This window comes from Solanum dulcamara, chromosome 7, assembly GCF_947179165.1.
Source record: "Solanum dulcamara chromosome 7, daSolDulc1.2, whole genome shotgun sequence".
NCBI classification, from domain to species: domain Eukaryota; kingdom Viridiplantae; phylum Streptophyta; class Magnoliopsida; order Solanales; family Solanaceae; genus Solanum; species Solanum dulcamara.
The window spans coordinates 15,665,203-15,693,136 of record NC_077243.1 but is presented as its reverse complement, the minus strand read 5'-3'; the positions used below and the strand labels follow the sequence as shown (position 1 = coordinate 15,693,136).

The window sequence follows — 27,934 nt, the reverse complement described above, 5'->3', positions numbered from 1 at the left end:
ACGTGTCCGAAGTTGGAAAATATATGCTCTGACCTCATACCAAAATGGTTGAAATTTGGTCTTGTCAAGGGCATAAATTCAATTTTACAAAAATGTTTGAAGCTAGATCTTCCCAAGGCCACAATAACTTTAGTAAAAAAAATTGTCTCAATTCAGGCTTGGCCAGTCATATCAAACTTCATACAAAAATGTCGATGTTTTGCCTTTACAAAGTCATACTTCATACAAAACATTTGAATTTTGACGCGAATTTTCAACTTCAGTCACATACATCTAAAGTCGTATCCAAAGCCGATCAATTCACAATTTTTTTTTATTAACACCGGATATAAATTAATTAAATGAAGGTTCTAAAAATAAGTATTTGTGCATTTCAGCCAAATTAGTCGAAATTCCAATTCAGGAAATATTAGGTGAAAATTTTAATATCAAATATTATATACTTTTATATTGAATTTTATACTAAAATTAGTATACTACAATGAATCATGTCTTTTTGAAGACTTACGGATTCCTAAACCGATGTCTAACAAACATAATTATTACTTATTTTTAGCAAAACATGACTCGAACAAGGAAAGTGTGTGGGTTCGTATTATGCAAAGAGGTCTTGTCCATCTTAATGTGTCTCCTACAAATAATTACATTCATGTTCTAAACATGTGTTTCCAACTAGTAGAATCCTAGGTTAGGTGCATTATTCAATTATTGTCCAACAAATATGTTCTTAATCATACATAAAAACTTTACCACTCTCTCATATTCTTGTGTTAATCAGACAAAACATTATCATACAAAAATATGTCATTTCAGACTTGTTTCTTTATTTTGATCATACTTCCCTTTACAGCAGTACTATTATTACCCATGTCGCCGACGTGGGCTGTGGTACAGTGATGAAACTGCTTCATCTTTAATTAAATATTTCGGGTTCGAGCCGTGGTATAGAAAAAATCTTATTAGGAGCGCCACCCCCGAGTGGACCTTGCAGTGCGCGAGCCAGATTTAGTTGGGGCTCCACGGACTTCAAACATCGGGTGAAAAATCAAAAAAATATTATTATTAATGTCGTTGTATTCATTTGCCAATATATAGTGTGTTTTATCATCAGATTAATTGCTTGATTGGTCAAACTTTTGAAAGATCAAAAGTAGTTTTTGGCGTTTGATCAAATTTTTAGGGGTAAGTAAGTATTTTTGAAGAATAGTAAAAATTATTTTTCAAAAAGCAAAAAATAAAATAAAATAATACTATTTCCCTAAAAGTACTTTTTAAATTGAGGTATAAAGGGTCTTAAATTGAGGCAAGGTTATTGACTACACCTCTGAATTTTACCATGTTCGGTAAAGTCAAAGTATAAAGTTTTCCATATTTTCTTGGTGAAGAAATTATTTCTCGTTTTTGGAGTGTGCTACAACAAATTTTTTAGAATTCCTACCACTTTTCAAAACCAAAATGTCGTCAAAATTAATTCTAAGAGTACGAAGGAAGGTATAGTGAAAAATACGCGAGTTATTGTTACTCGTATTTTAGAAAAAGAGAGAATTACACTTTTATTTTTCAAATGAACAATTTAAAGACCTATTGCTCATTACAATTGATTGCATAGTTGAATATTCAGATAATTCAATTCACAAATGTAGATTTTGAATCTATGAATAAAAATATTTTTGAAACTCACACACACAAAAAATGAAAGATAAACAACTTAAATTGAATTATTATATTGAAGAATAATGAGATCATAAATGGATAGGCCTTTTATATGTGTTGGGTTGTTCCGTAACATTAATTAAAAAAAAACTTACCTAAATACACATTTTTTTGTTTTTATTTTACACGACTTAATTAAAAGCAGTACTATATTGAAAAGTGTAGCTTATTGATTAATAAAATGAGCGTAAAAAGTTAGAGATCTAGATTCAAATTATGAAATTATTAGTAAATTTTCTTATATCTTTTTGAGTTTTGATAGATAAAATTACACATATTTGATAATGTATAAAAGTCAAATATAGTTCTTTTTAAAAAAAGACCTTATAATTGACAGCTAGTCTAGCCAAAGGGACAAGTTATAAGTCAGAATATAAACAAAAAAAGAAGAAGGTATTTTTATTGGCTTCCAATTGGACAAGCTACATATAGTGTAAAATGGATTTCATTGAAATTAAAACAACTTATTTTATCACATGATGAGTAATTTAAGCTTAACTAAGTGCAATATTTTATCACATTATCAGTAATTTGAGCAGACTTTATGTCTTTATCAGTACTATATTAAGCGATAATATTGATAGGATAGCAAAACGGATTTATTTAAAGCAAACATACTCAGTCAGTCTCAAAATACTTGTCATTTTAAAATTCAAAATAAAATTAATATTATTCTTTTCCATTTTACATATCATGAATAATAATTTTTCTTGAAGACTATTAACATCACAATTATATTATTCCCTCCATTTCAAATTAAATCAATTATTGACCTTTTTTACAGTTCAAAATAAATGAATTGTTCAAAATTCGAAAACTTGTTAGAAAATTTCCAATTTTCCCTCTCATTTCCAATTTCTAGGTGATAATTCAAGAGAAATAATCATTCATATTTATAATTTTACTTTTAATTATTTATATTTTCAAAAATAGTTTGAGACTAACTAAAAGGATAAAAGTTAAAAGTGGTGTTCAATTTATGTCCTAAACTTTTTTTCGTAATGAATGTGCCTTGCATCAACAATTCACTTATTTTGAAATAGAGAGAGAACATAAGTAGAGTAATCATTCTTAATTAATACTCCCTCTGTGCCTATTTACTTGTCTAATATTTCTTAATTTGATTTCCCTTTTTACTCATCAATTTTGAAAAATCAAGAAAGTACATTTTTTCTTTCTATTATACCCTCAATTTATTAACATTGAGTTAATGTCTTTGAAAAATATAGCGAGTAAATATATTTAAAACTCTATCAATTAATAGGATAGAATGATCAACTTACTATACCAATTATTATTTTCGTAATAGACGTGCCAAATAAAAATTTGATAGATATAAAAAAATGGAGAGAGTATTTTTTTAAAATAACGTGTAAATGAGAAATATGACAATTACGGACATAGTATATTAATGGGGAAAAATAAAGATATAGGTAAACTCTCTACATCTATAGGTGCCTACACAGCAATTAGAGCATTAATTTTCTTTCATTATTAGGTTGTAATTGACAGAATTAATAATGAGGGGAAAAAAAGTTGGTGAGCCATCCTGAAAAAATTATGCTTAGAATTCAGATTGTTGATGTCTCTTTTCTATAGTCGGCTCCAACACCCAATATCCACATTTTCCCCTGTGGATTCTTGCCTTATTTACACGTGTCCCATTTGGACATAATTTAAAATTCAAAATTTTATTTAATTTTTTAAAATTATATATTTTTTTGTAAATATGTAAACTCCATAATTTAGTAAAAATTATTGAAAACAATTTTCTAAACTCTTTTAATTTTACTAAATGAGTACATAATAATTTATAAATAAGGTATTGTAACATCTCGAATTAATAAAGCATATACTTTATGTTCGTTTTATATATAAATCGATCAAATGCCTACTTAGTTAACTTGACTTTATTTTTCAACTATTCCGCCGGCATCATCTCCGCGTTGGGATAAAATAATAATAATATATTTTTAACACAACACAGTGTGATATATATTATCTGTTCTATGTGCATGCCCACAATTTTTATTTTAAAAGTCTCACGGAGTGGGTGTTCGATTTTTCGATTGTTTTGCTAAAATTTGATTTGATTTTTTGATATTCGATATTGAAAAAATGTTCACCATATTCTAAATCAAACTAGATTGGTTTAGTTCGATTTTTTCAACTTCGATTTGATTTATTTCGATGTTTTTAATAGAGCTTTTTGGTACAAAATTCTTATATGAAAATAGAATAGAATTTCAGTAATTGTCAGCAGCTTTTACAAATTATAGTTCATATCACTAATTGCGATTAGCTTTTACAAATTATTGTTTATAGATTATGTGTACATGAAAATAAAATTTCTGACGATGTGTGTAAACATCTGAATAACTTGAGATCATATCTATTAGATTTTGCCAAGTCTGCTCTCACCTCAAGCCATGATAACATAGATTGAATAGTGAATACGCCACCTGAGTTTAATTTAGGGCTCTTAAATTTGTGTTCCAAAATTTGGGTCAAAAATTAAAAATGGGTCATTAGGTTGGATAAAAATTAAGATGTTTTGAGTCAAAAATATATATGTAATATGATTTAAAATATTATTTAAAATTTATTTAATAAAACTTTGGTTCTTCGGTGCACCATAGTTTCGTGATCCTTACACAGAACACCGAACCAAAGAGCCAAAGTTTTGAAAAAAAGAATCGACACCGAATTAAAAAATCGAAGAACCGACACCAAAAAAATGAATTAGTTCGGTTCGGTTTGATTTTTCGATATTTATGCCCACCCCCTATTTGACACTATTAAAAATGTTTTTCTACGCCTTTTATATAACTCATATTCATATTTTTAAATTTTATAGAGTATAAATATATGACTTTATTCGTATACTCAATACTCGAATTCACCCAAAGTCCAAACAGACATATGACACCAAATAGTTGAAAAGAGAGAAAAGAAATTTAAAGTTTATCAATTCAATTTTTTACCTTTTTTAAGTTAATAATTTATACATATTAAATAAAATAAAAATTAAAAAATAAATCAATATTTGAATCAAAGTTATTTAACATGACCGAGCCCGTATCTTAATCTCTAAATCCGGCCTGAGTACAAAGTACATATTTTTGAATTGAATAGGGTTGCTTGGTTCTTAGCAAGAAATCATTTTTGACAAAGTCCACGACGCTCCAAAGATTTTCATGCTAAATTAATCATATATCTATATATATACTATACTTTTTTCTCGTTATTCAAGGAGTTGCATGTATATGCTTGCTTAGTTATTGTGAAACAGCAGCATGTATATGCTTGCTTAGTTATTGTGAAACAGCACCTAGATTCTTTCAACTGTTTTACCCATATTTCCGTTTCTTATGTGTTTAACTGGTCAAATAATTTCTACTAGTACTAGTGTTGACATATTGGATGATATCATACATAGTTCTAACACAGTTTTTCATAATAGTTGACCCCAAAAGAATAATGCATACGAGTTGGATAAAACAAATTACTCATTTTTTCCCCATATTGTGCTTTCTCATTTCCATAGACGCTTTATAAGTTTTCAAATATTCTTTGACAAATTATTTTTGAGTGAAGTTTTGGTAAAGTTTTATTATGTGTTTGGTCATAAATTTTTTTAAGTTTTGGCAAAGTTTTAAAAAATATTATTTTATATCTGTAAGTTCTAAAAATTATCTAAAATACCCATAAGTTTGTGTTATCATTTTATAATGAACATGTTCTGTTAAAAAAAAACTTATAACATAATTGATAACAATCAACAACAATAAAATAACAATATGGGCAAGAACAATACATTAATAAAATTAAAAATACATTGTTCTCTTTTTTCAATATTGTCACTCAAACTATTCTTTTTCGGGAGAGGTAATAACAAATTATTCTTTTATAAAATCTTCTCATATTGAGCAAACAATCTCTTCCGGATAAGCTTTCATTTCTAGATCAGATTATCGAGAAGACGAAACAATAAAGTAAGTTGAAAGATAAATATTTAGTTAGAATTTATTATAAATGATGAGTGTTTTTATAAAATATAAAAGTGTCGAGTAATTTTTAAATTTTTAAACCTTCCCAAGTTCTAGTTTATTCTAGAATCGGGAACTTGAGATTTTTGCAAAATATATTTGTAGGGATGGCAATGGGGTGCCCGGCGGGTTGAGCTCAACTCGCAAATTTTTAAATCGCCACTCCCCACTCCGCATAATAATTTTTTCCATTTTCAACCCGCCTCGCCCCATTTAGACCCGCCTTGCATAATTTTTTATGTTTTTTTAATTGAGTTAAATATGAAAAATAAAATTCTTAAATGTTTTTTCATTTTTCCTAATCAACATCTAAACAACTAATTAATTATTTCTAGTTAATATTTAAACAATTGATTCTTAATCGCTAATTAACTCTAATTAATATTTGTCTAGTTAATATTTTTTTAACAAAGAAGAAGTTAAAATTAAAGTCAAACATTAATATAAAAAGTTTATATATTTGATTTTTATAATTACAAAGATTTAATTTTCTTCGGATTTCTATTTGATACCTTAAACTCGCATAAATCAGCATAAACCCGCAACTCGTCCCGCTCCGCATTAATTTTGATAATAATTACTTCAATCCGCCCCGCATCCGCCCTACCCCGCATAACTCTAAACCCGCTCCGCCCTGCCTAGCTCTAAACCCGCCCACCCCCGTTCCTTTGTCACCACTATATATTTGTCAAGTAATGACAAATTATATGGACAAACACTAATTTTTTTAAAAAAATTAAGATTTTCCCAAAAACTATTTGAACGAAACGCTTACTTAGAGTCGACTTATTTGGAGCCGAAATTTTATAAACAAATTAGAAGTGTCAAAAAATTCATAAAATCATCGAGAATGATATTTGTGTGAAATGATTATAGAGAAAGATAACTTTACTATAGATAATTTCCAATAGTTTTTATTTTTTACCCCTCCTTATTAGAAGCTCCCACATTTTTTTTTCTATAACTTGAACACACAATTTTAAGATCGAAGAGTGTAATGGCAAAGTCAAAAATTTAACAGAAGTTATACAATTTTTTTTTTTCAATTATGTTAAAAGTGTGCAAAATAAAATAAACAATCATAATAATTAACATTTAAATCTCTGTACATGACAAAAACGTTCAATAAAAAATGTGCATCAGATCATCGTTCACCTAAGTTGGCTTTCCCATGAAAAGTAAAAAATGCTTAATTACCATTCGAGTAGCCCTTCTTGTCTATTAAGAGCGAACATTTGAGCCAAGAGTTCAATATATAGTGCAGGTATAAATGGTCAAAAAAATTCTAATCATTAGAAGTATACTCTCTCAATTTCATATTAGGAGAATTTATAAGGCAATGCACATATATTAAGAAAAATATTTATGAACATAATTTGAATCATATTTTCTACTATTGTCCTTTGTAAAATCATAAATATAACTTTGCAAGTAGTGTGATTTATCTCTTAGAACATATAAAACTTCAATAAATGAAAGGAAAAATATATAAAAATATTTAAACATCTATCTTGAACTTTAAACAATGAAAAATTCCTCAAAAATTTACTTAATATGAAATAGAGGGAGTAACATTTTTGCATTTAATTTTCGACTGTCTCTCAAAAAGAAAAAGAAAACGAAAAAAGAGAGGAAGTTTTTGTAAGAATTCATTTAGGCGGGGAATATGGAAAGATGTTAATGAGCTCACGGACTACGTATGCATGGGGATATATTTATTACTACATGATTAATGGCGCCTTAATTTACTGCTTTTATTTTTCATACCGACCAACTTTCAATCCTTGTCAACGTGTTGCAACTTTTTAAAATTACCAACGTTCTTCTCACCTTTTAATCTTCAAGGATCTAAAATGTCCTTAAATTATTGAAAATAATATAAAAATATCCTTTATATATTTTTTCTTTAAAGAAAAAGTCTTTTTTGGACCTACAGGTAGATGTCAAAAGCATTTTAGATCCAATAAATGGATGAGGGACATTTTTGTATCATTTCTAATAGAAAAAATTACTTAATTGAGTGCTTTTTAAAAATTAATTACTGATTTTAGCGATCTTTTTTATTTATTACAATTTATAGCAATACATAGCAATATTATGATAAATCTACACTTGTATTAAAAGTGAATTATGCATACAATATAAATGTATTATAAGTGTTTTAAAATATATATTATGTTTGTGTAGTAAGAAATTGACATAATGTATTATAAATCTATTAAAGTATGTAATAAATGTATTATCTATCTATAAAACTTGTATTATATATGTTTTATAAATAGTTCTCTGCAATATGTATTAAAACTGTATTCTAAATGTATTATAAGTATTCAGTGAATTTTTTTTTATTACTATAGATGGTAAATATTTTCTTAATATTGTATATTTATGTAAGTTTCCCTTTCTAATATATATATATATATATATATATATATATATATTGATTTTTCATTTTTATTTTTATTTTTTGATCATTTCTTCTACTAAAGATTCATATCTATCTATAATTATAAAGCTAAAATTATAAAAGGTAAAGTGACACCCTTCTTAGACAAGATATTTATTCATTTTTATCAATTTTTTTTTTATATATTTTTCTTAAACTAATTGCTCAAAAATGAAGTTACTTTATCAAAATTTTAATTATAATTATTTATACTTATTGCTCAATTAAATAGAGAAAAAACATTTAAGAGAAATAAAGTACGTCTGAAATGTTCAGTTTTTAAAGCCTAAAATTTTATATACATATACCTATATATAATTAAAAAAATTGATTTGTAATTTTTTTAAAAATTTTAGATCATTTCTTCTACTAAAGATTCATATCTATCTGTAATAATAAAGCTAAAATTATAAAAAGTGAAGTGACACCCTTCTTAGTCCAGATATTTATTTATTTTTATCAATGTTTTTATATTTTTCTTAAACTAATTGCTCAAAAATGAAGAATGAAGTTACTCTATCAAAATTTCTATAATAATTATTTATATTCAATATTGCTCAGTTAAAAAGAGAAAAAACAATTAAGAGAAATAAAGTATGCCTGAGATGTTTCCGTTTTTAAAGCCTAAAAAATTCTTTTTCAAAATTGCTCATTTTAATTCTCATCTTTTTATTGTTCATTATTTTAATTTATGTGAATAAAACACACATGCAGAGTTTCTTCTTTTTTATATTGATGATGGTAGTACATTGTACATAATCTGAAAATCCTTTACTTTTGCCATAATATTCATTTTCAACTTCCTTCGCATATATAAATGGCGAGTTCTACTAACCAAGTTTCAGTATCAAAAAAAAATTGATCTTTTTTAATGTCAACTTATGTGAAGATTTTATTTTTTTCTTATTTATTTTATTTAAGAAGAAAAAGCAAGTCTCGACTCTAATCAAAATAGAATTTATCTCTTTATTTCTCTTTAATTTATAAAAATTTATTTTGAATTACTGTTTTACCGTGCGAAGTGCGGACAAATTTCATAGTTTCAAAATAAAAAACACGATCAAAAGCCCACTAAATATTTGGAGGCGAAATTAGTCTCTTTCTGATTCGTCTCTACCATCCAGAGGGAGAGAGAGAGAGAGATTAGCATTAAGAAAAAGGAAAGGTGTTTGGCCAATAGGGTAATTCAGAAAATAAATAATAATTTATTATAAATTTATAATAGGACAATTAAATTACACTAATAAAAATATAAATTACGCAATAAATATTATTACAATGACCAACCACTACTTGTCAAGTCTAGTTGATATCATTAATTAAGACCTTCCACTTAATAGTTGCACAATAAAATTTTAAAATTTATATAACTACTAATATAAACAATAATCTAAAGAAAACATTATGCGTTACATCATAAGAAATAGTTGTCAAACGTCAATTTGAACATTGGAAGTGCCAGAAAATTCCACAAACTCCCCCCTCCATGGGATCTTTTAAGTCATGGCCAACTTTAGGTTGTGTTTGGTAGGGAAAAAAATATTTTTTCTAAGAAAAGCAAGTGATTTTTTTAATGGAGATAGAAAAATAGGTTTTATAAGTGGTAAGTCTAATTTGATTGTCTTTCCCCCATCCCAATCACCCCCTCTACCCTTGACCCACCTGCATCATATATATTTCATGTGTTTTAATATGTATTACTTTTTATATTTTGTACTTTAGTAACTTTTAAAATCTACTATTCTCTCTCTTTATATATATATATATATATATATATATGATATACGTAATATCACAAAATTTAAAAGATATTTTGGTATATTAAATATTTTCTTAATTAATTCATACTTAATCAAACTAAGTCACATGAATTAAAAATTAAGGAAGTAAATATTTAGAAGAGTAATATTTCTTGTATTCCCAAATACCCAAAAAAAATATTTGTTTTCCAGAAAATAATTATTTTCCATAAAAGAACATTTTCCTACTTACCAAACACAGCCTTAAAATTATCTTACATTCCCGACTTTTATCTTAATTTTGGTCGGTAGTGCCGATTTAGTGGACTATCCTTTTAATGAGCAGTAGCTATCTTCAATTTAAGTTTAGTGTGTTGTTAGATAAGGATTTGGAAGTTGGGAAGACGCATAAAATGATATACCTTACATTAATTTCTTCCACACATTAGCCAAATTTATTTATTTATTTGTTCTATCTATGGGATTATTATCATTATGGAGGGGAAAAAAAGAAGAAATTTTCAATATGGATGGGATGATGGATAAATGCTTATTTATAATGAATCAATTTAAATTATTATAATTAAGTTATTTAATAAAGTAAAAATATATTTTTTTGGCTTTCCATCCGATATACAGATAGAGCACAACAAAGCCTATTTGAGGATGACGCTTCCAATAAAATTTTCTCCATACTCATGACTCCGAGCTAAGACCTCTGATTTATGATGAAACAGTCTCATCAACACCACAACTCATACTAATTAATTAGTGATGATAATAAATTTCATATATATATATATATACATTTTTTTATTTCATTAAAAATCAATATTATAACCTTTCCATATCTTACAATAAATAATAATTCGTTTGGATAAGTTATAACAATGTTCATCTCACCTATCGCTAGGAAGACAAATCCTTATGAAGGATTTAATTTATAAAGCTTTTGTCTCAATTTATATTTGATCTCAAGCAATTAACGTTTGTAATTTTATACATTTTGTTTTCTCAATATTTCTACTTTTTTTTCGCCCTTTTTAATTATTTAGACCTGCAATCTTAAAATGAAAAATGAGGCGTGTTTATCATCCGAGCAATTTCCTCTCTTATATTTTCGATGTCTTATCAATTTTTTTTATACAAATAAGTATTTATCTGGATGATGCTACGGTGTATAATATATAGGATACAGATGTGAAGTGGGGAGAGAAAAAGGGGATTTATGGCCACATGATGTGACGCATGCCTTTTGTTCTGTTCTCAAAGCTAGCCGACGCTGCTAACAAAGTCACCCACATGTCATACGTACAAGGAAGCGGTCTACCTCGTGTTACGTATTTTTAATTTAAGATTATAAAATTTAATATATATATATTCTCATTTAATTCTTTCGAATTCATTGTATTCTTTTTCGTGCTTTCTATCCCCTTTTTTTGTTATAGGTATTGTTCCGGTTTGGAAGAGACACTATACTATCAGTCAATGACGTGTTCGCTGTAGTGGCGGACCCACATGATGTCCAGGGGTTTATCTGAACCCCCTTTGGCAAAAAATTATATTATTTATACATGGTTAAAATATTTTTTTATGTATAAATTATAGATGTCGAACTCCCTTCGGCTAGTTCGTGTGTCTACTTTTTCAGATTTTGAACCCTTTATTAAAAATCTTAGTTCCGCCACTGATTCGTTGTCAAGGTAGATCTTTTTCTTTGCCTTTCAAGATATTGCGTATAAAGAGAAAGATAGCCAGTCCTCTTGGGCGGCCGAGAGTGTTATGTAAAAAGAACCAAGGAGGATCCTATCCTAAAGGAGAAGGAGATGGAGTAGGAGCTAACTTTAGGGGCGGAATCTAAGCGAAGAAATTAGTTCATGCCACGACAATCTATATGGAAGGGCAATTTTGTTGATGCATTCCTCTTGATAATGAAGAAGTTATGTGTCAAGTTAAAATCAGATAAATAAATTAAAACTAGCTGAGTACATTTTTTCGCAAAGATCTATAATATTTTGAAGTGTTGATGAAGTTGTTAGAATAGAATAATGTCCTTGTTTACTGCCGGCATCTACATTCAAGATTAAATACTACTGGTAACAGGGCCAACTGTTTTAACTGCCTTTGTGTATATATAAGTGGATCCCAAGACATTCTTTGAAGGGATAATTTCAATTTTCAACTCTAAATGCTAAGATGAATTGAACCAAGAAACTTAACCATGAGAGAACCCTTATGCAATGAACATTACTACTCAAAATACTACAAATACAATTATTAGTTGACTTTGGGATATACTTGTTACTATAATATACTCTATAGTTTACAAGTGTAGAAAATCCCCCCAAGATTCACTTGGGAGAAAGGGTCAAAATAAGCCTAGAAATGAGTAAACAAAAGAACCAACTAAACATTGTATGAAGTAACCCCGTGCGTTGTCCATAGAAAATTGTATTGAGTAGGTAGACAAAGAAAAATTAAAAAAAAATGCCAACCCATAAACAGATATTACATAATACAGAGAGAATATTGAAATTCTTTTATTTTACTCTTTTTGTCCCTCACATTTACTGTTTGGAGAGTTGAATGAGTTTTATTTTTCAATCGTGATTTATAATATTTCATATAGTGCTAAAAAAAATATAAGAATATCATGTCTCGAATTTACACTAAAAATTAATTAGATGATTTAACGCTCGTACTCTGAATCGTCTGAGATATAGTGGTATGGATGGAGTAAGATTTGTAAGGTTATCATATGAAGGTGGAAACGTACACATTTTCCACCAAACAAAGGGATATGGGGTGATTGGTAATTTTAGGGGTGGGCTTTTCTTGTGATGGTTGCATTTCTCTGAGAAGGTGTTAAATAGCATGGGTACCCACTAACCACTTTGCATGGGCCTGGCCCTTTCTTTTTTGGAAAAGTTACCTATTTCATCGCTCGCTTAAAAATAATTAGAATTTTGCGCTAATCATATATGTATAAAAAAGATAAATTAATATACAAAAATATACACCTACCGATTGTTATATTGATGGGAGGTTATACAACGTTAAAAAAAACCTTTCTTTTTACCTGAATTTTGCTCTTGCTTTCACCTAGCTCAATGAATAAAGAGGCAACTAATAAGGTTGTGTTTGGCATGGAGGGAAATGTTTCTTTTTAATTGTTCTTCGATTTATGTTTTGGTTATTTCATTATTTAGTTGTTCATTTACTGTTTTTCGTTTTGTTTGTCATGTCTTCTTCATTCTGTATTTTTTTTTGCAAAATTCCATGAGTTGGGGTGAGGTATGCATACAATACTCTGTCTTTCTTATACTTCACAGGTGGAATTACACGGAGATACATATTGTTGCTGCTTGGTTTATCAAAGTTTTTACAAAATATTTTATCTATGAAAATAAATTCTTAAAAATGAGTAAAATGACTTTCACAAAGTCTTATAAGTCACTTTTCACACTACTTATCTCATGTTCACCCTCTAGCACACCCCACACCCCTAGACTCCCAAGCTCAATAGTGTTTGCCCAAATCATACTAAATATTTCTGAGGCAATATTTTTTATTTATTAACCAAACACAATCAAAAAGTATCCCACTTAATTTTTTGTCAAAAAAACTTTTTCCTTCATAACAAACACCCCCTAAATCTATCTGTTTTTTGTTGCCCAGTAACTAAAGTGTTTTGTTTGTGTGTTCTTTTTTAGGTTCAATAGGATGAATAATTAAATAAACTCTTGGTTAGTCAGTTGCAATGTATAGTTTGTAGTTAATTAGTTCACTATTTTTGAAAAGGAAATAGGTTTAAAAAAAAAGGTTTCTATGTTATTTTAAATTTAATCTTTTGACTTAAAAGTGAAGTAATTAAGCTAATGAGATGTCCATGCAGTCATGCACTAGAAAGACTGACTGATGACTAAATTATATGCATGAATATTGATTAATAACTTGGGTTTAGCATAAGTTATGTGGAGTTTAATATCGAAAACTAAACTTTAGATTACTTATTTTGGTACAAGTTATAGTACAAAATATACGAAAAAAGAATGTGTATTAGCAATATGCGTATAAGCATATCTAAAAACAGAAAATGTTCTTAAATTATGCACTCTTTAACAAAATTCATGTATTATTTTCACTTTATGGCGTAACAACATCATTATTCACTGCATAAACAAGTCCTATTGTATAATCCCAGCATAATAAAAATCCAATTTTATTGCAATGTTGAGAAATATAATAAAACAACAATGTACATACATATGTACAATAAAAAAAAACAAAGGAAAAACAACAAAAGAGTGCACTCTTTCTTATAAAATCTGAAAACAAACAAATTAAATAATGAAAACAGATCACTGCAGTGTACGAAGAAAAATACGAAGTGGGCGGTTTGAGCATTATGTATATGTTTGAGTAATAATAATAGCTGACAAATTCCTATTTCTTCCTGGGGATTTGTGCGTTTCTTTTTTCTTTTTTTGATTATAAAATCTCTGGTAATTTTTTTTTCTCACTGGCAATGCAGCATGAAAATTGAACTACACAAAAATTACACCCTGTGATTAAAATTGTTGTGGGGACATTAACTCAAACTCTGATTAAAATCAACGGCTTAAAATTATTGACTACTCATTTCATTCCAATTTACGTGACATAGTTTGAATCAGTACAGACTCTAAAAAAAAGAAGGAAGACTTGGAAACGTATGAATCTTAAACATATCATAATATTTGAAAGCTTAATCCTCACCAAGCGTAAAATGAGAAAAAATTTCCGAATTTAGGAGTGTCGGTCTGGAATTAAAAAGAAAAGTGTGTCACGAGATTATTAGATAGAGAAAGCTGTAAAAGGAAGTAAATGAGACAACTGTAATATGTTGTTTTCTCCTTTGTCTTTGTGTAAATGTGTGTTGTGTGAGAAGTGTACTGATTATGGTAAGCTATTAATTAATAAAAGGACCACTCTATTCTGTGTTTCTGTTTGGTTTGGTTTTAAAACATTCAGAGCCATAGGGTGGTCCTCTCTGCATGCAGTTATATATGGATCATTATAATCATAAGTTTAAAGTGTTTTTATGTACTACTGACAATCAGCCCCAATTTCTTCTTATCCTGGTACATTTTAACCAGTACTTGTCTTGGATTTGATGCCTTTTTCCAAAGGAAAAAAATTCAAAATAATTGATGTTTTTTTTTGTTTTTTTTGCTATGAATTAGGCTCCATGCACTTTGAGCAGTAGAAATGTTTCAGATTCATACTGGGCTTGAAGCCCATTCAAGTTTTAAAAGGGGAAAACTGGATCAGAATTCAGATGTCACAATTCACAATTTCCAGTCTCCATTTGCTAAAAGTAGAATCAGATTAGTCTGGCCTCGAAGCATTCTGAATGAGAAACCAAAAGGAATAGAAATCTCAAACACCCCTATTACTAGGAAGATATATACCAACAAAAATAACATGCCTAGTGTAATTCCACAAGTGAGGTTTTGAGAGAATAGTGTGTATCCAGACTTAACCCCTATCTTAGGAGGCAGAGAGGTTGTTTCTGATAGACCATCGGCTCAACAAAATGATAGGATTGAAGAAACCAGGGCAAAATGCCCAACAAGGTATGACAAAGCATTCTGGAAAAAGAAACAGTAACTACAAAAATAATATGACGGTCGAAATACAAAGAACAATAAAGAGTAACAAAAATCGAAGAAACAAGGAACTACAAGAGTAATACTACGACTACTAGTATGGAAGAATAAGCGAGACAAACATTCAACTACCTATTAACTTTCTACCTTAATTTGTGTCCTCCATAATCTCTTATCTTGTCCTCAGTAAGCTGAAGTTGCATTATGTCCTGTCTAATCGTCGCTCTTCAATATTTCTTCGGCCTACCTCTAGCTCTCCTGAAATCATTCATGACCAACCTCTCACACCTCCGCATTAGGACATCCATGCATCTCCCGAACCATCTCAGTCTCGCCTCTCGTATCTTGTCTTTACAACAAGTTTAATTTTTAGTACACAAAATGTGTAGTGAATTTTTATTACTGATAATCAACTATAACTGTCTGGCAAGAATGAATTAGTAACAGAAGTAGGGTAAGTGATATGCTTCAACAGTTTATATTTCTGTTTTAACATAAATCAAAATATGAATCTATAACCCCACATAAAAGAATCTTAAAATTCATATAAAGTGCAAGTCATGTGCACAGAATTTATAAGTTGGTTGATGAAGAAAGCATGGAAAATATCTGGTTTGGTACTGCAATAGAAAAATCAGCATCTACCAGGGAATTGTTACAAGAAATAAAGAAACTCTTAAGAGAGAAAAAACAACTAAGAACCACTCCACAAAACCAATTACATGTCATTTAACCAGAAGCGTTTGTCTATGCATATGCTTGTCATGCCTAACTTTAATCCTCACAAAAGTTGTCTGCAATGATCATTCAGTCATTCAGATTTCAGATGGAACAATATTAAGTAGAAATGAAACTTGTCCAATTCAATTCAATTTATGGTGTATTCAACAAGTCTGATATTGATCAAAAAATGCTAAAGTTCAACAATAGAAGTGTTGCTTGGAGAGCTTAAGGAACTTCTGTTTAGGGAAACATGAGTTACAAAGATCAGAATTTTCTGTGAACACAATTTTTTTCTCCAGAACTAAGACAAATCAGTAGATTAACTTAAAGCATTTACACAGTGAATCAACCGATAGCTGACATTTGTACACAATCTTCTCAGGTTGTCAAGTTCATGAGGCCACAAAAAATATCTTCAAGGTATGAAATGTGAGACTAGATCATTAGACCAAAAACTATGTATCCCTTGCATTTGTTGCACCCAAGACAAAATCATTCTTGTATACCCTCCACCTTGCCGTTCTGTTTACTGGGCTTTGCTCTATGTGTCGATAGATTGAAATTTTAGAAACCAACACTGGACAAATCAGTTTGGATCCTATGAGGTTAAACAAAGTGCTCTGTTGGATATTCATTCTCATAACCATTATAGTCATAATATAGCCTCTCCCCCTTTCGAATGTCTCTGCTTGCAACCAATAAAACTCGGCATTCACCATTAACATCAAATCTCACACACTTAACATTCCGCTTCTTCTTCCCATCACTGCATTAGAAGAAATATGTATCATTAAGAACTCTCCAAAAAAGAAACCACACAATGCATGTATAAGGCATACTTAAATTTAACACAAGCCATGTTTATGTTTAACTTGAGACATCCAGTTATAGATTGAACTGCTTACAACATTAAGAATTGCTGAAAATTTTAGTCTCCTGTATATTCAAAGATCAGTACTTTGTATAATTTTGAAAGAACAAGCTCAGTTTCATTCCATGAGAAAGAGCACATCGATGCTGGACTAATTGATGATGTGTGATTGATATAATTAAGTGTCATACCCAAAGCGCCATAGGATAAGCATGAGATAACATAGTAACTTCAAAAAGCACGCAAGTGGTTGATGGAAAAGAACATACAGAGTATGATTGTTGATCCCATTGATGAAACGAGCAATATTACTGCGCTTATCAGGACAAATGACGAGGTCTTTTGAAGGATCATTAGTACTTAAAAGAGTCATCATGCTATCTCCATCATCAGCTTCCCGGTTCTTCAAGTAATCAACATCTCCAACATACTCTGTAATTATTGTCCAGTCTCTTATGAACACATCTGCTTCAACAGTGAATCTGACAAAACAAAAACAAATAGATAAATGAAGCATCCAATATTGAGATTGCACAAAAAAGTCAATAATTTGTGAATACAGAGGAAAGCAAAGTAGTCATCTAATACATACCCCTCTTTGGGATCAAAAACAACCATGAGTGGTGGCCATTCACCTTGTTTCATCATGTTCTTGCACAAATGTAAAGTTTCTGCATCGTCTTTAGACAATACCTGGAGTTGAATAACAGAAGTCTTAAGATTTGAAAAATAGGTAATTCAAAGATCATGCTAAGCAACTTGAACCATTTTTCTAAATAATACAAGAAAACAAAAAATCTTTCCACAATTTCTGTAAGGTTTTATATATATCTTTTCCACTCTGAGCATACTAAGTTGCTAAATATTATTCTCCTTGTGAAAATTTCAAGCATCACACAAAAGACATGTATCCATGTAAATTGTAAACCACTCCAATTCTTTTCATCAAAAAGACTTGGTTATGTGGCAAACTACATAAAGAATTCCCCCTCAATCGATCAGACTGTCCTCAATCTAGTTAGTTGAGGTCAGCTATATAAATCATACTATTTTCAGAGTATTCTCCGAGATTTGGCCCTTCTTTTATCTGACAATATGATAGGAATACAACATCTTTAACCACAAATGCTAATGCATCTTTTTCATTCTTCATCCAATTGAAAGTTTTGATCCCTCTAAGAAATATATTCAGTAATAACATGCCGGACTAAATCTAACACATTTGATCAAACAAAATGATAAAGATTTATGTTTTATTTTACCTGCATTCCCTCTCGCTCGAGTGCTGCATGATTAGCTGATCGTGGGGCCATGTCTGGCATATAAGTAAGCTCATTACTGAAATCTGCTCCAGCTGCTAACAAGGCAGTAGCAAGAGACGCCATTTGTTCCAATCTCCTGGTAGGATCCTTAGTAGGATTGAAGGGCAATAATCTTCTTCTCTTCTTTGACATTACCAAACTACTACGTTTTCTCTTTTTCTGGCAATCTGACCAAAATAAACAACCAAAAGCAACACACATCAGATCAAGTAATAAGAGCAAATAAGTAAGATGCTTTCACACAAAAAATATAAAGCATTTACCTTTGCTGCCTGGACTCAGCTCATTAACTGAGCTTAAAGGTCTCTGAATTCGGAAAAAATCAACCATCTTTGTTTGTACGAGAGGAAATTCTGCACATTAGATAAAGAGCACCTTATCAATCACTAATAAATTAAGTATGAGCAAGCATTGTATACCCCTTATTTCCTTCAAGCATTGAAATAGTCAAGACATTGTATTGTGTTATATGTACAATATTGAATCTTTATAGTCATGACCAAGGCATTGTAAAACAGAGATGATCACTTCTGTCTAACTTAATTTTTGTTTATAATTACTATTTCTTCATAAAGAAACTAGCACTACAACTACTCCTTAACTCAAAACTAGTTGAGATAAGCTATATGAATCATCAAAATACATCACACTTCATTTAGACCCTCCCATTAATATACTTAATAATTTGGGATTTTCTAACATTAGAGGTTCTTGACATTTTCTTAGTTACACATAAAAAAAATCAAGAAACCAGAGTTGTTTTGCTGAAATTAATTAATCAAACAAAAAAATCTTAGGTCCAATAGATTAAATGCAGTCAAGTTGGAGCCAAGTAATATTAGGCTATAAAGTGTTGTTCGCAATCTTCAAAAATGTCCATCCGACACGGTTGTAACATATAAAGTGAAGAGTCCGTATCATCAAAAAAAGAAAAAATTAGGCAACCAACATCAAACTTCAATTTTAGCAAATTTTATAAACACCCAAATACAATTCTAACACAAAAAGATCGAAAATTAAAGAAACGAATGAAAAAAATGAAAACCCATAAACATACTAGTCAGATTTTTGTTGTCATCGCAAGAGGGGCAGAACCAGGAGCCTTTGGGCACTGAAGCAAGAATGGGTCTTAAGCAAAACAGGTGAAATCCACTGTCACATTTATCACAAAGCAAAAGCTGAGCTGGGTAATCTCCAGATCCACATTTCTCACATAACGTATCGCTAAATTCGTCCTCTTCAACCATTACTCTTGATTTCGACTTATTCCTCGACGTTCTTCGCGGTTTCGGAGCTTGAGTTCTTCTCCGCGACACAACTGTTGTTGAAGAACCCATTGTTAGCTAATGAAAATCTGAGAAATGTAGATACAATCGAGGTAACTGTAAATAAGAAAAACAGATTTGGGATTTCAGTAGGGTTGAAATAAATAAATCAGTTTTTTTTCCCGCGCTATTTACTGTTCGCGGGAAAAAGGAGAATTAGCGCCAAATGTTAAGCGGGTCATGGAGATTAGATTAGAGTTACGGCCTTTTGGGCCCATGGCACGGCCCGTTGATAAAATGTTTTAGAAGTTGGAGCGAATTAGTTAAATTCTAACTTCTTCCTTTAGGAGTTTCTTATTTTTGGGGGGATGTTAGTGAAGCAAGTCAATATAATGATATATTCGAGGATGTTAATGAGCAAGTGGTTTAGCAGATGTCCCTATTGCGGGCCCACTTAAATATATCAACTTGCCCACTTGTTCTTCCTTTTTTTTTTATTGCTGGCTATAAATGTTATGGTCTGTGATTGTAAAATATGCACAGATGCTGAAATATACATAGCAATTCTCTCTCTTTTTGTTTTCTTGTTATCTTTCTTTTTAATTAATTTACAAAGTTAGTTTATTTTATAACACGTTATCAGCACGAGCCTCCATCGCTTTGACTATATTTTTAAGAAGGTAACAAAAGGGATACAAATTTTATTTTCTTAAAATGTCTAATATCTCAAAACTTGAATTTGTTGCTTTTGATATTTCTGGAAAATGTTACTCATCATGGGCACTAGATGCTGAAATATATCTAGAATCGATGGGTCTGGTAGACACCATCAAAGATGACAATACGACATCTAGTCAAGACCGTGCCAAAGCCATGATATTTCTCCGCCGCCATCTTGACGAGGGGTTAAAATTACAATATCTCACATTAAAAGACCCCCTTAAACTGTGGAAAAATTTAAAAGAAAGATATGACCACCTGAAGTTGGTCATGCTTCCACGAGCACGTCATGATTAATGGATTTCAAAAATATAACTGAATATAATTCTGCATTGTTTAGAATTATAGCTTAGTTAAATTTATGCGGAGAAGAAATCACTGAGCAAGATAAACTTAAAAAACATACTCCATATTTCCACCCACGAATATGCTCTTGCAACAACAATATCGCGAAAAGAGTTTTAAAAAATATTCTGAATTACTTTCTCACCTTCTGATTGCTAAATGCCACAACGAACTGCTAATGAAAAATCATGATAGTCGGCCCATTGGTTCTTTGTCACTCCCTGAAGTGAATCAGACAAATTGTAACCAACGAAAAAGAGGTCATGGTCCCAGTCGTAGTCATAGTCATGGTCATGATCGAAGAAGAAATTATAATCATGATGTTCGTCTAACACGAAGAAATGACCAGTAGTACAAAAAGAAGAGTGAAAAAACAGAAGTTTTACCAAATAAAAAATCAGAAAGTATATGTCATAGATGTGGAGGTATGGGGCACTGTTTACGGACTTGCTGATCATCAAAACGTTTGGTTTAACTATATCAGGCATCCTTGAAGAGGCTAGAAAATAATTCAGACACAAATTTTATCTCTGAAGATAATATTGAGCCTATGTATCTGGATGTAACTAATTTTTTAAATTTTTTAGAAGACAATATGAATATTGATAAGTCTAATAATATTTAAATAATTTTCTTTTTATTTGTATATACTAAATATTATGTTTGTGTTTTTCTAGTCCGTGTAAATAAATAAAATTTATGTAATGAGCCATGTATTAATTATAATATTTACTTTATTTCTTTTTGAAAAAAAATATGAATATGCCTCAAATTTTGGTTAGATCAATGATCAATCACAAGGATATTGTGTAATTGATAGTAGAACAACTCATGCCATTTTTAAAGACGAGAAATATTTTTCCAACTTGATTAAAAGAAAAGCAAATGTTACTTCAATTTTTGGTAATTCAAAAATGATTAAAGGCTCCGAAAGAGCTATTATATTTCTGCCTGAGAAGACAAAAATTATTATAGAAGATGCGCTATTCTCTTCTAGATCCCAAGAAACTTGTTAAGTTTTAAAGATATCGACAAAAATGAATATCATGTTGAGATACTAAATAAAATGAATATTGAATACCTTGGTATAATCAAAAGTGTCTCAGGCCAGAAATATATTTTGGAAAAGTTACCAACTTTGTCGTCTGGCCTATATTATGCAAAAATTAGTGCAATTGAAGCATATATGATCGTAAATCAGCAGTTTACTGATCTAAATACATTTGTGATATGGCATGATCGAATAGGTCATCCCGGATCAATAATGATGAGATGAATTCTTGAAAATTCAGCTGGACATCCGATAAAGAACCAAAAGATTTTTTTGAATGATGAATTTTCATGTGTTGCTTGTTATCAAGGCAAATTAATTGCCAGACCATCGACCCTGAAGGTTGGCATCAAATCTCCCGGCATTTTAGAGCGTATACATGGAGATATATGTGGACTTATTCATCCACCTAGTGGATTGTTTAAATATTTTATGGTCTTAATAGATGCATCATCTAGATGGTCTAATGTGTACCTCTTATCATCTCGCAACCTGGCGTTTGCGAAGTTGTTAGCACAAATAACATGTTTTTGATGCATCATCTTGGTAATGCTAGAGAATTTTCAACCCAAGCTTTTGATGATTATTGCTTATCAATTGGGATAAAAATTGAACATCATATTGCTCATGTTCATGCTCAAAATGGCCTTGCAGAGTCATTTATTAAGCGCCTACAATTGATAGCAAAACATCTACTAATGAAAACTAAATTGTCAATTACTGTTTGGGGTCATGCTATCTTGCATGCAGCAACATTTGTGTAACAACCCCTAAAATGTTGTATGTCGGTATTTCAATTCTCGATGAAAATAATACAGCCTCTGTATTTTGGGCATAACTCTTCATAGGTTGGTCCAAATTAGGTGATTCAAATTTATGGGTAATCACAACATACTTACCTACAACTTTCATGAACCTAACTTCAAATTCGGAGTATAAGTAGGTCAAATAAATTAATCTTTGCAAGATATAGTGCTGTGACGGAATTGAGTGTTGATAGAAGAAAATTCATATCTCACTGTAGGTTGCTCCAAATTGGTTGATTCTTAAACGATATGAAACTAGACTTTCATATCTACAATTCTTATGAAGACACCAAATCCTAATAAGGAATTTATCTTATTCAAATGCAGCTTCGAAAACGAGTATTCTGTTAAAAAGAACTCATCTTACCTACCATGGAAACATCTAGATGCATTTGACATCATGCATGACATAAATTGTCCTCCATTTAACATCATCCATGACATCAATATATTCCATTAAATTTTCAGATTTCTTTATAATTATTTTATTTATTGTTAGGTCCCTCTTTCCCACCTATAAATACCCACCTTATTTCCTCATTTTATTCATCAAGCTTTCTTAAGCATTTCTTCTCTCTATATACTTCTTCTCAAATATAGTTTTAGTTTTAGTAGTATAAAAATACTACTCCGGTTATTCTTATACTCCGTATAGTACACAAAACGCTCCGGCGAGAAGAAAAGGCTAGGGATCCAAGAGTATTCCAATTCGGAGTAAACCTTCGGATTTAAGGTATGTAAGGCTTTCATAGCATCGGATTGAGTTTGTCCATGCGCCCAATATTTAAATTCATTATAATTGAGTTATAGTTGAGTTTTATCCAAATCTTGAATTCTAAATGAATTAATTCTTCTTCTATTGAGTTAGATATATTTATGCATTAATATTATTATTATTGTTATCTCTCATATTATTGGAATTATTATTCATGGCTACTTTTCCATGAATCCTAATTGATTTGATGTTCATGAAAATTTTTACACATGTTTTGAGTAAAGATGTTGGCTTTTTATTATTTTTTATTGATAAAAAGAGAGTTATATGAATTAATACTATATATGTATTTTATTGAGTTTTGAAAGAGCAAAAGAGTTGAATTTGAATGAATTTGAGAAAATGATATTTTGAGCAAGATGTTTTGATGAGATGAAAATGATGTTTTTGGAAGTATAATGATTGATGAACATGAAATGAGATGAGTTTGATGATTTAAATTAAAGTCCAATGAGACTAGATGATGAGTTTAATATGAGCAAATATTTTGGGAGTAGTATTGAGCACCGAGTTGGGTAAGAGTTTAATTTACTCAAACCCCAGAACTACGTAGCCAGCGTAGGATGGAGGCTATGCCTCTTAAGTCCCAAAAAGAGGACTTTGATGAATGGATTCAAGATGGTGATGTCCTTTACCCTGGCAAGGTATTGGATGGATGTGGCAACGACATCGCTTCGTTGTATCATCGCTAGCTCATAAGTGATGGTTGTCGGTTAGAGAAACTCCCAACTGAGTAAGCATTGTTTATTACTATTATTTTTATATTTTAAACTTGCATTACATATTGATGTTGAGATAATGTTGAGTTTTGAGCTGAGTTTTCTCGAGAGGAGTTTATTGATATCTGTCCTTACCTTCCTGCCATTTTACATACTCGTACATTCCATGTACTGACGTCATTCGACCTGCATCGTTTTATGATGCAGATACAGGTGTTAGAGATCCTCAACAGGCGCATAGTTGAAGATCATTTCTTTTTAGCTATTTGGTGAGTCCTTCTTATATTCGAAGGAACTCCTTATCCTTTTATTATTGTTGAGTGTGATGTTTCTTTTGAGGTAGCCATGGACATGTCATTGACACCATCTAAGAGTATTAGAGGCTTCATAGACAGAGTTTGATGATGTAATCGGAGTAGTTCTCCTTAGAAACTACTTCTTCTAAGAATTATCTATTTTTCCTTTGATTATGACAAGCCCACATTAGTATTATTAAGTCTTCCGCTGATGAACAAATGAGTAATGAGACCAAGTGGTTCTCTCGGAAGCTAGAGATGGTTTCTGAGTGCCGGCCACGCCTAGGGTACCCTCTCGGGGCGTGACAAACTTGGTATCAGAGTACAGAGTTCAAGAGTCCTAGGGTGTCTATGAAGCCGTGTCTAGTAGAGTCTTGTTTATGGGTGTGTCGTGCACCACACTTATAATCAGGAAGCTATAGGACATTAGGAATTATTTCACTTCTTTCATAATCTTAGTTCGTGCGATAGAGTTTAACTCTATAAAATCTTTCTTTCTAATTCGTGCGTTTACACGTTTCAGACATGCCTCCTAAACGTTCAGCTAGTCAGAGGAACGCTGCCAGCACTGAGGTTCCACAGTCAGTGATGCCTCCACGGAGAACTAGGGGCCGACCTGCAAGGTCTACTGAGGTACCCCAAGTACCTACTGTTCAGACCACTCCTACTTCTGAGGATGATTTTCGAGGAGCGATTGCTATGCTCACCCAGTTGGTGGCTGCTCGAAATAGTAGCCAAAGTTCACCAACTCCTAGCTCTAGTTATCAAGAGCCGTCTGCTGCCACGAGGATCAGAGATTTTCTGAGAATGAATCCACCGGTCTTCACGGGTTCTAACGTTGATGAAGACCCCCAAAATTTCATTGATGAGATGTGGAAGATACTAAAAGCGATGCATGCTACAGAGATCGAGGGGGTTGAGTTGGTGTCTTATCAACTCAAGGATGTGGCAAATGTCTGGTATAACCAGTGGGAAGAAAGTAGAGGTAAGGATGTAGAGCCTGCTCTTTGGGATGAGTTTGAAAGAGCATTTCTTGATAACTTCTTTCCCCAAGAGCTACGTGAAGCAAAAATTGAGGGTTTGTGAACCTCAAGCAAGTGAGTATGACTGTGAAAGAGTATAGTTTGAAGTTTATTCAATTGTCCAAATATGCTCCAGAAATGATTCCTCATATGAGGTCTAAGATGAGGAAGTTTGTCTCTGGCCTAGGCAAACATGTAAAGAAAGAATGTAAGGCAATGCTAATGATTTCTGACATAGATTTTTCTAGATTGATGGTGTATGCTCAGCAGGTTGAGGATGACAAGAAAAAGGACCGAGAAGAACACCTAAGCAAGAAGGCTAAGTCTGCTGGGCATGAGAATGAGCAGAAGCAAGGGAAGGGTAACAAGTCTTTCTTTCAGAAAAGGTCTTCCAATTATGCACCTTCCCCAACAAATGCTTTTACACCTAATACCAGGTATGATCAGAGATCGCTAAGTCACCAAAAATTTCAATCTCAAGGTTCTCAGTCCCAATTAAGTATGGCTCAAGGTTCTAGAGGAAAACCACCATGTGCTAGATGTGGGAGGCTCCATTTGGGAGAGTGTCGTGTGGGCACCAATGCTTGCTACGGATGTGGAAAGATAGGTCACTTACAGAATAAGTGTGTAACATCCCCTAAAAACGTTGTATACGATGTTTCAATTTTTGCCTAAACACGATACAACCTCTGTATTTTGGTCATAACTTTTCATAGAAATATCCAAATTGAGTGATTCAAATTTCTGAGTAACCACAAGATCATTACCTACAACTTTAATGAAGACCATATTTTAAGATTCGGAGGTTAAGTAGGTCAAATAAATTAATCTTTGTAAGGTAGGATGCTGTGACGAAAATGAGTATTTATAGAAGAAAAATCATATCTCACTGTAGGTTTATCCAAATTGGTTGATTCTTGAACGATATGAAACTAGACTTCCATATCTACAATTCTTATGAAGACACCAAATCCTAATAAGGAATTTATCTTATTCAAACGTAGCTCCCAAAAAGAGTATTCTGTCAAAGATAACTCATTTTACCTACCATAGAAAGATCTAGATACATTTGACATCACTCATGACATAAATTGTCCTCCATTTAACATCATCCATGACATCAATATATTCCACTAAATTTTCAGATTTTTATTTATAATTATTTTATTTATTGTTAGGTTCTCTTTCCCACCTATAAATACCCACCTTATTTCCTTATTTTATTCATCAAGCTTTCTCAAGCAAATCTTCTCTCTATACACTTCTTTACACATTATCAAATATAGTTTTAGTTCTTAGTAGTGAAGAAATACTATTCCGGTAATTCATATATTCCGGGTAGTACACAAAACGTTCCGGCAAGGAGAGAAGCTAGGACTCAAGAGTGGTCATTAAGTCTTCCGGTACCAACTAAAGCTTCGGTTTCCAGGTATGTAAGGCTTTAATGAGAGTATTCCTTCCACTCTCATGTCTAAATTATTTTGATTATATGATAAATTATATTTATTTTCTTTAAGCTCTACTCTAAGTTATGTATGTATTTATCCATGGGTTCTTCCACCCATGTAGTCTAAAAAAACTCTTTCAATTAAGTCTCTTGATTTCAAGTAATATTTTCTTATGGTAATTCTTAATTTTACTTAATAGTATGAATCATGGTTAAATTAATGATTATTGTTCTATTTTGATGTAACATAATTTCATATGTATGAATTGATGGTTTACAAGTAATTCCTCTATTTATCTATTTAAAGATTCTTGAAACTCATGGTGGGTTATTTAAATCATGATTTTTAATTAATGGATTTCAAAGTATTTATGTATATTTATTTACATACATATTTGCAAGTTGAAGTGATTTGAACCCACCTAGTTTTACTATGTTTTTAATAAAGTTTGACTTGAAAGCTTTGACTCCAAATAAATATTTATGAAAGCAATATCTATGATCAAAAAGGAAGTCTTATGAAATGAAAGAATGATGAAATGATATGAATGATGGATTCTTTATGCAATAAGGACAATTATTGCATATTTGAATTATCAAATGTTTTAATGAGCTATTCTACCGAATATGATGTTTGAATTCTCAAGTTATATGCTATGAATATTTTGAAGTATTAAACTATTCCGTGGGATTGACTTAGCACCGAATGAGGCATTGAGGTGGGATTCGGTAAGGGAATCCTAGTAGCAACCCCTTGTCTCATTAACTATGTGCCAACATAGGAGCCCTTGTAGGCTTAGGCTAATGGATCCATAAATAGCCCTTAAAGTTAAAGTTAAAGAAATGAATGAAGTTGACGGAGTTCTACCTGGCAAGTAGTCTCCCCGGCCAACATAGGGGGTTATGTTGGATTCCATGTAATAGCTCACGTGGTCTTAAATGTCGGTTATGGTTAATTTCCCACAAAATGAATG

General features: G+C 31.1%; 1 protein-coding gene across 2 annotated transcripts; it reads right to left on the bottom strand.

The window, feature by feature from the left end:
* Window positions 1-16,388: 16,388 nt before the first annotated feature.
* Window positions 16,389-19,942, bottom strand: LOC129895301 (histone-lysine N-methyltransferase ATXR6). Of its 2 annotated transcripts, none has more exons than XM_055970996.1 (6): window positions 19,572-19,942; window positions 18,778-18,867; window positions 18,455-18,681; window positions 17,785-17,885; window positions 17,384-17,674; window positions 16,389-17,087 (listed from the first exon to the last, which is right to left on the bottom strand). In XM_055970996.1, exons 1-6 carry the CDS (start codon window positions 19,849-19,851, stop codon window positions 16,928-16,930), a joined length of 1,149 nt encoding a protein of 382 aa, XP_055826971.1. In that variant the 5' UTR covers window positions 19,852-19,942; the 3' UTR covers window positions 16,389-16,927. The 2 variants fall into 2 exon arrangements, with proteins under 2 accessions (XP_055826971.1, XP_055826972.1); XM_055970997.1 differs by having other exon boundaries at window positions 17,462-17,674; window positions 19,572-19,936.
* Between the last annotated feature and the right edge of the window lie 7,992 nt (window positions 19,943-27,934).

Excerpts from the sequence above, each read along its gene's own strand:
- LOC129895301 (XM_055970996.1), bottom strand. The coding sequence starts at position 19,851 with ATGGGTTCTTCAACAACAGTTGTGTCGCGGAGAAGAACTCAAGCTCCG. Across the intron at positions 18,868-19,571 it reads TGACAACAAAAATCTGACTA|AATTTCCTCTCGTACAAACA; the intron begins GTATGTTTATGG and ends TCTAATGTGCAG. Across the intron at positions 18,682-18,777 it reads GCTGAGTCCAGGCAGCAAAG|ATTGCCAGAAAAAGAGAAAA; the intron begins GTAAATGCTTTA and ends TATTTTGGTCAG.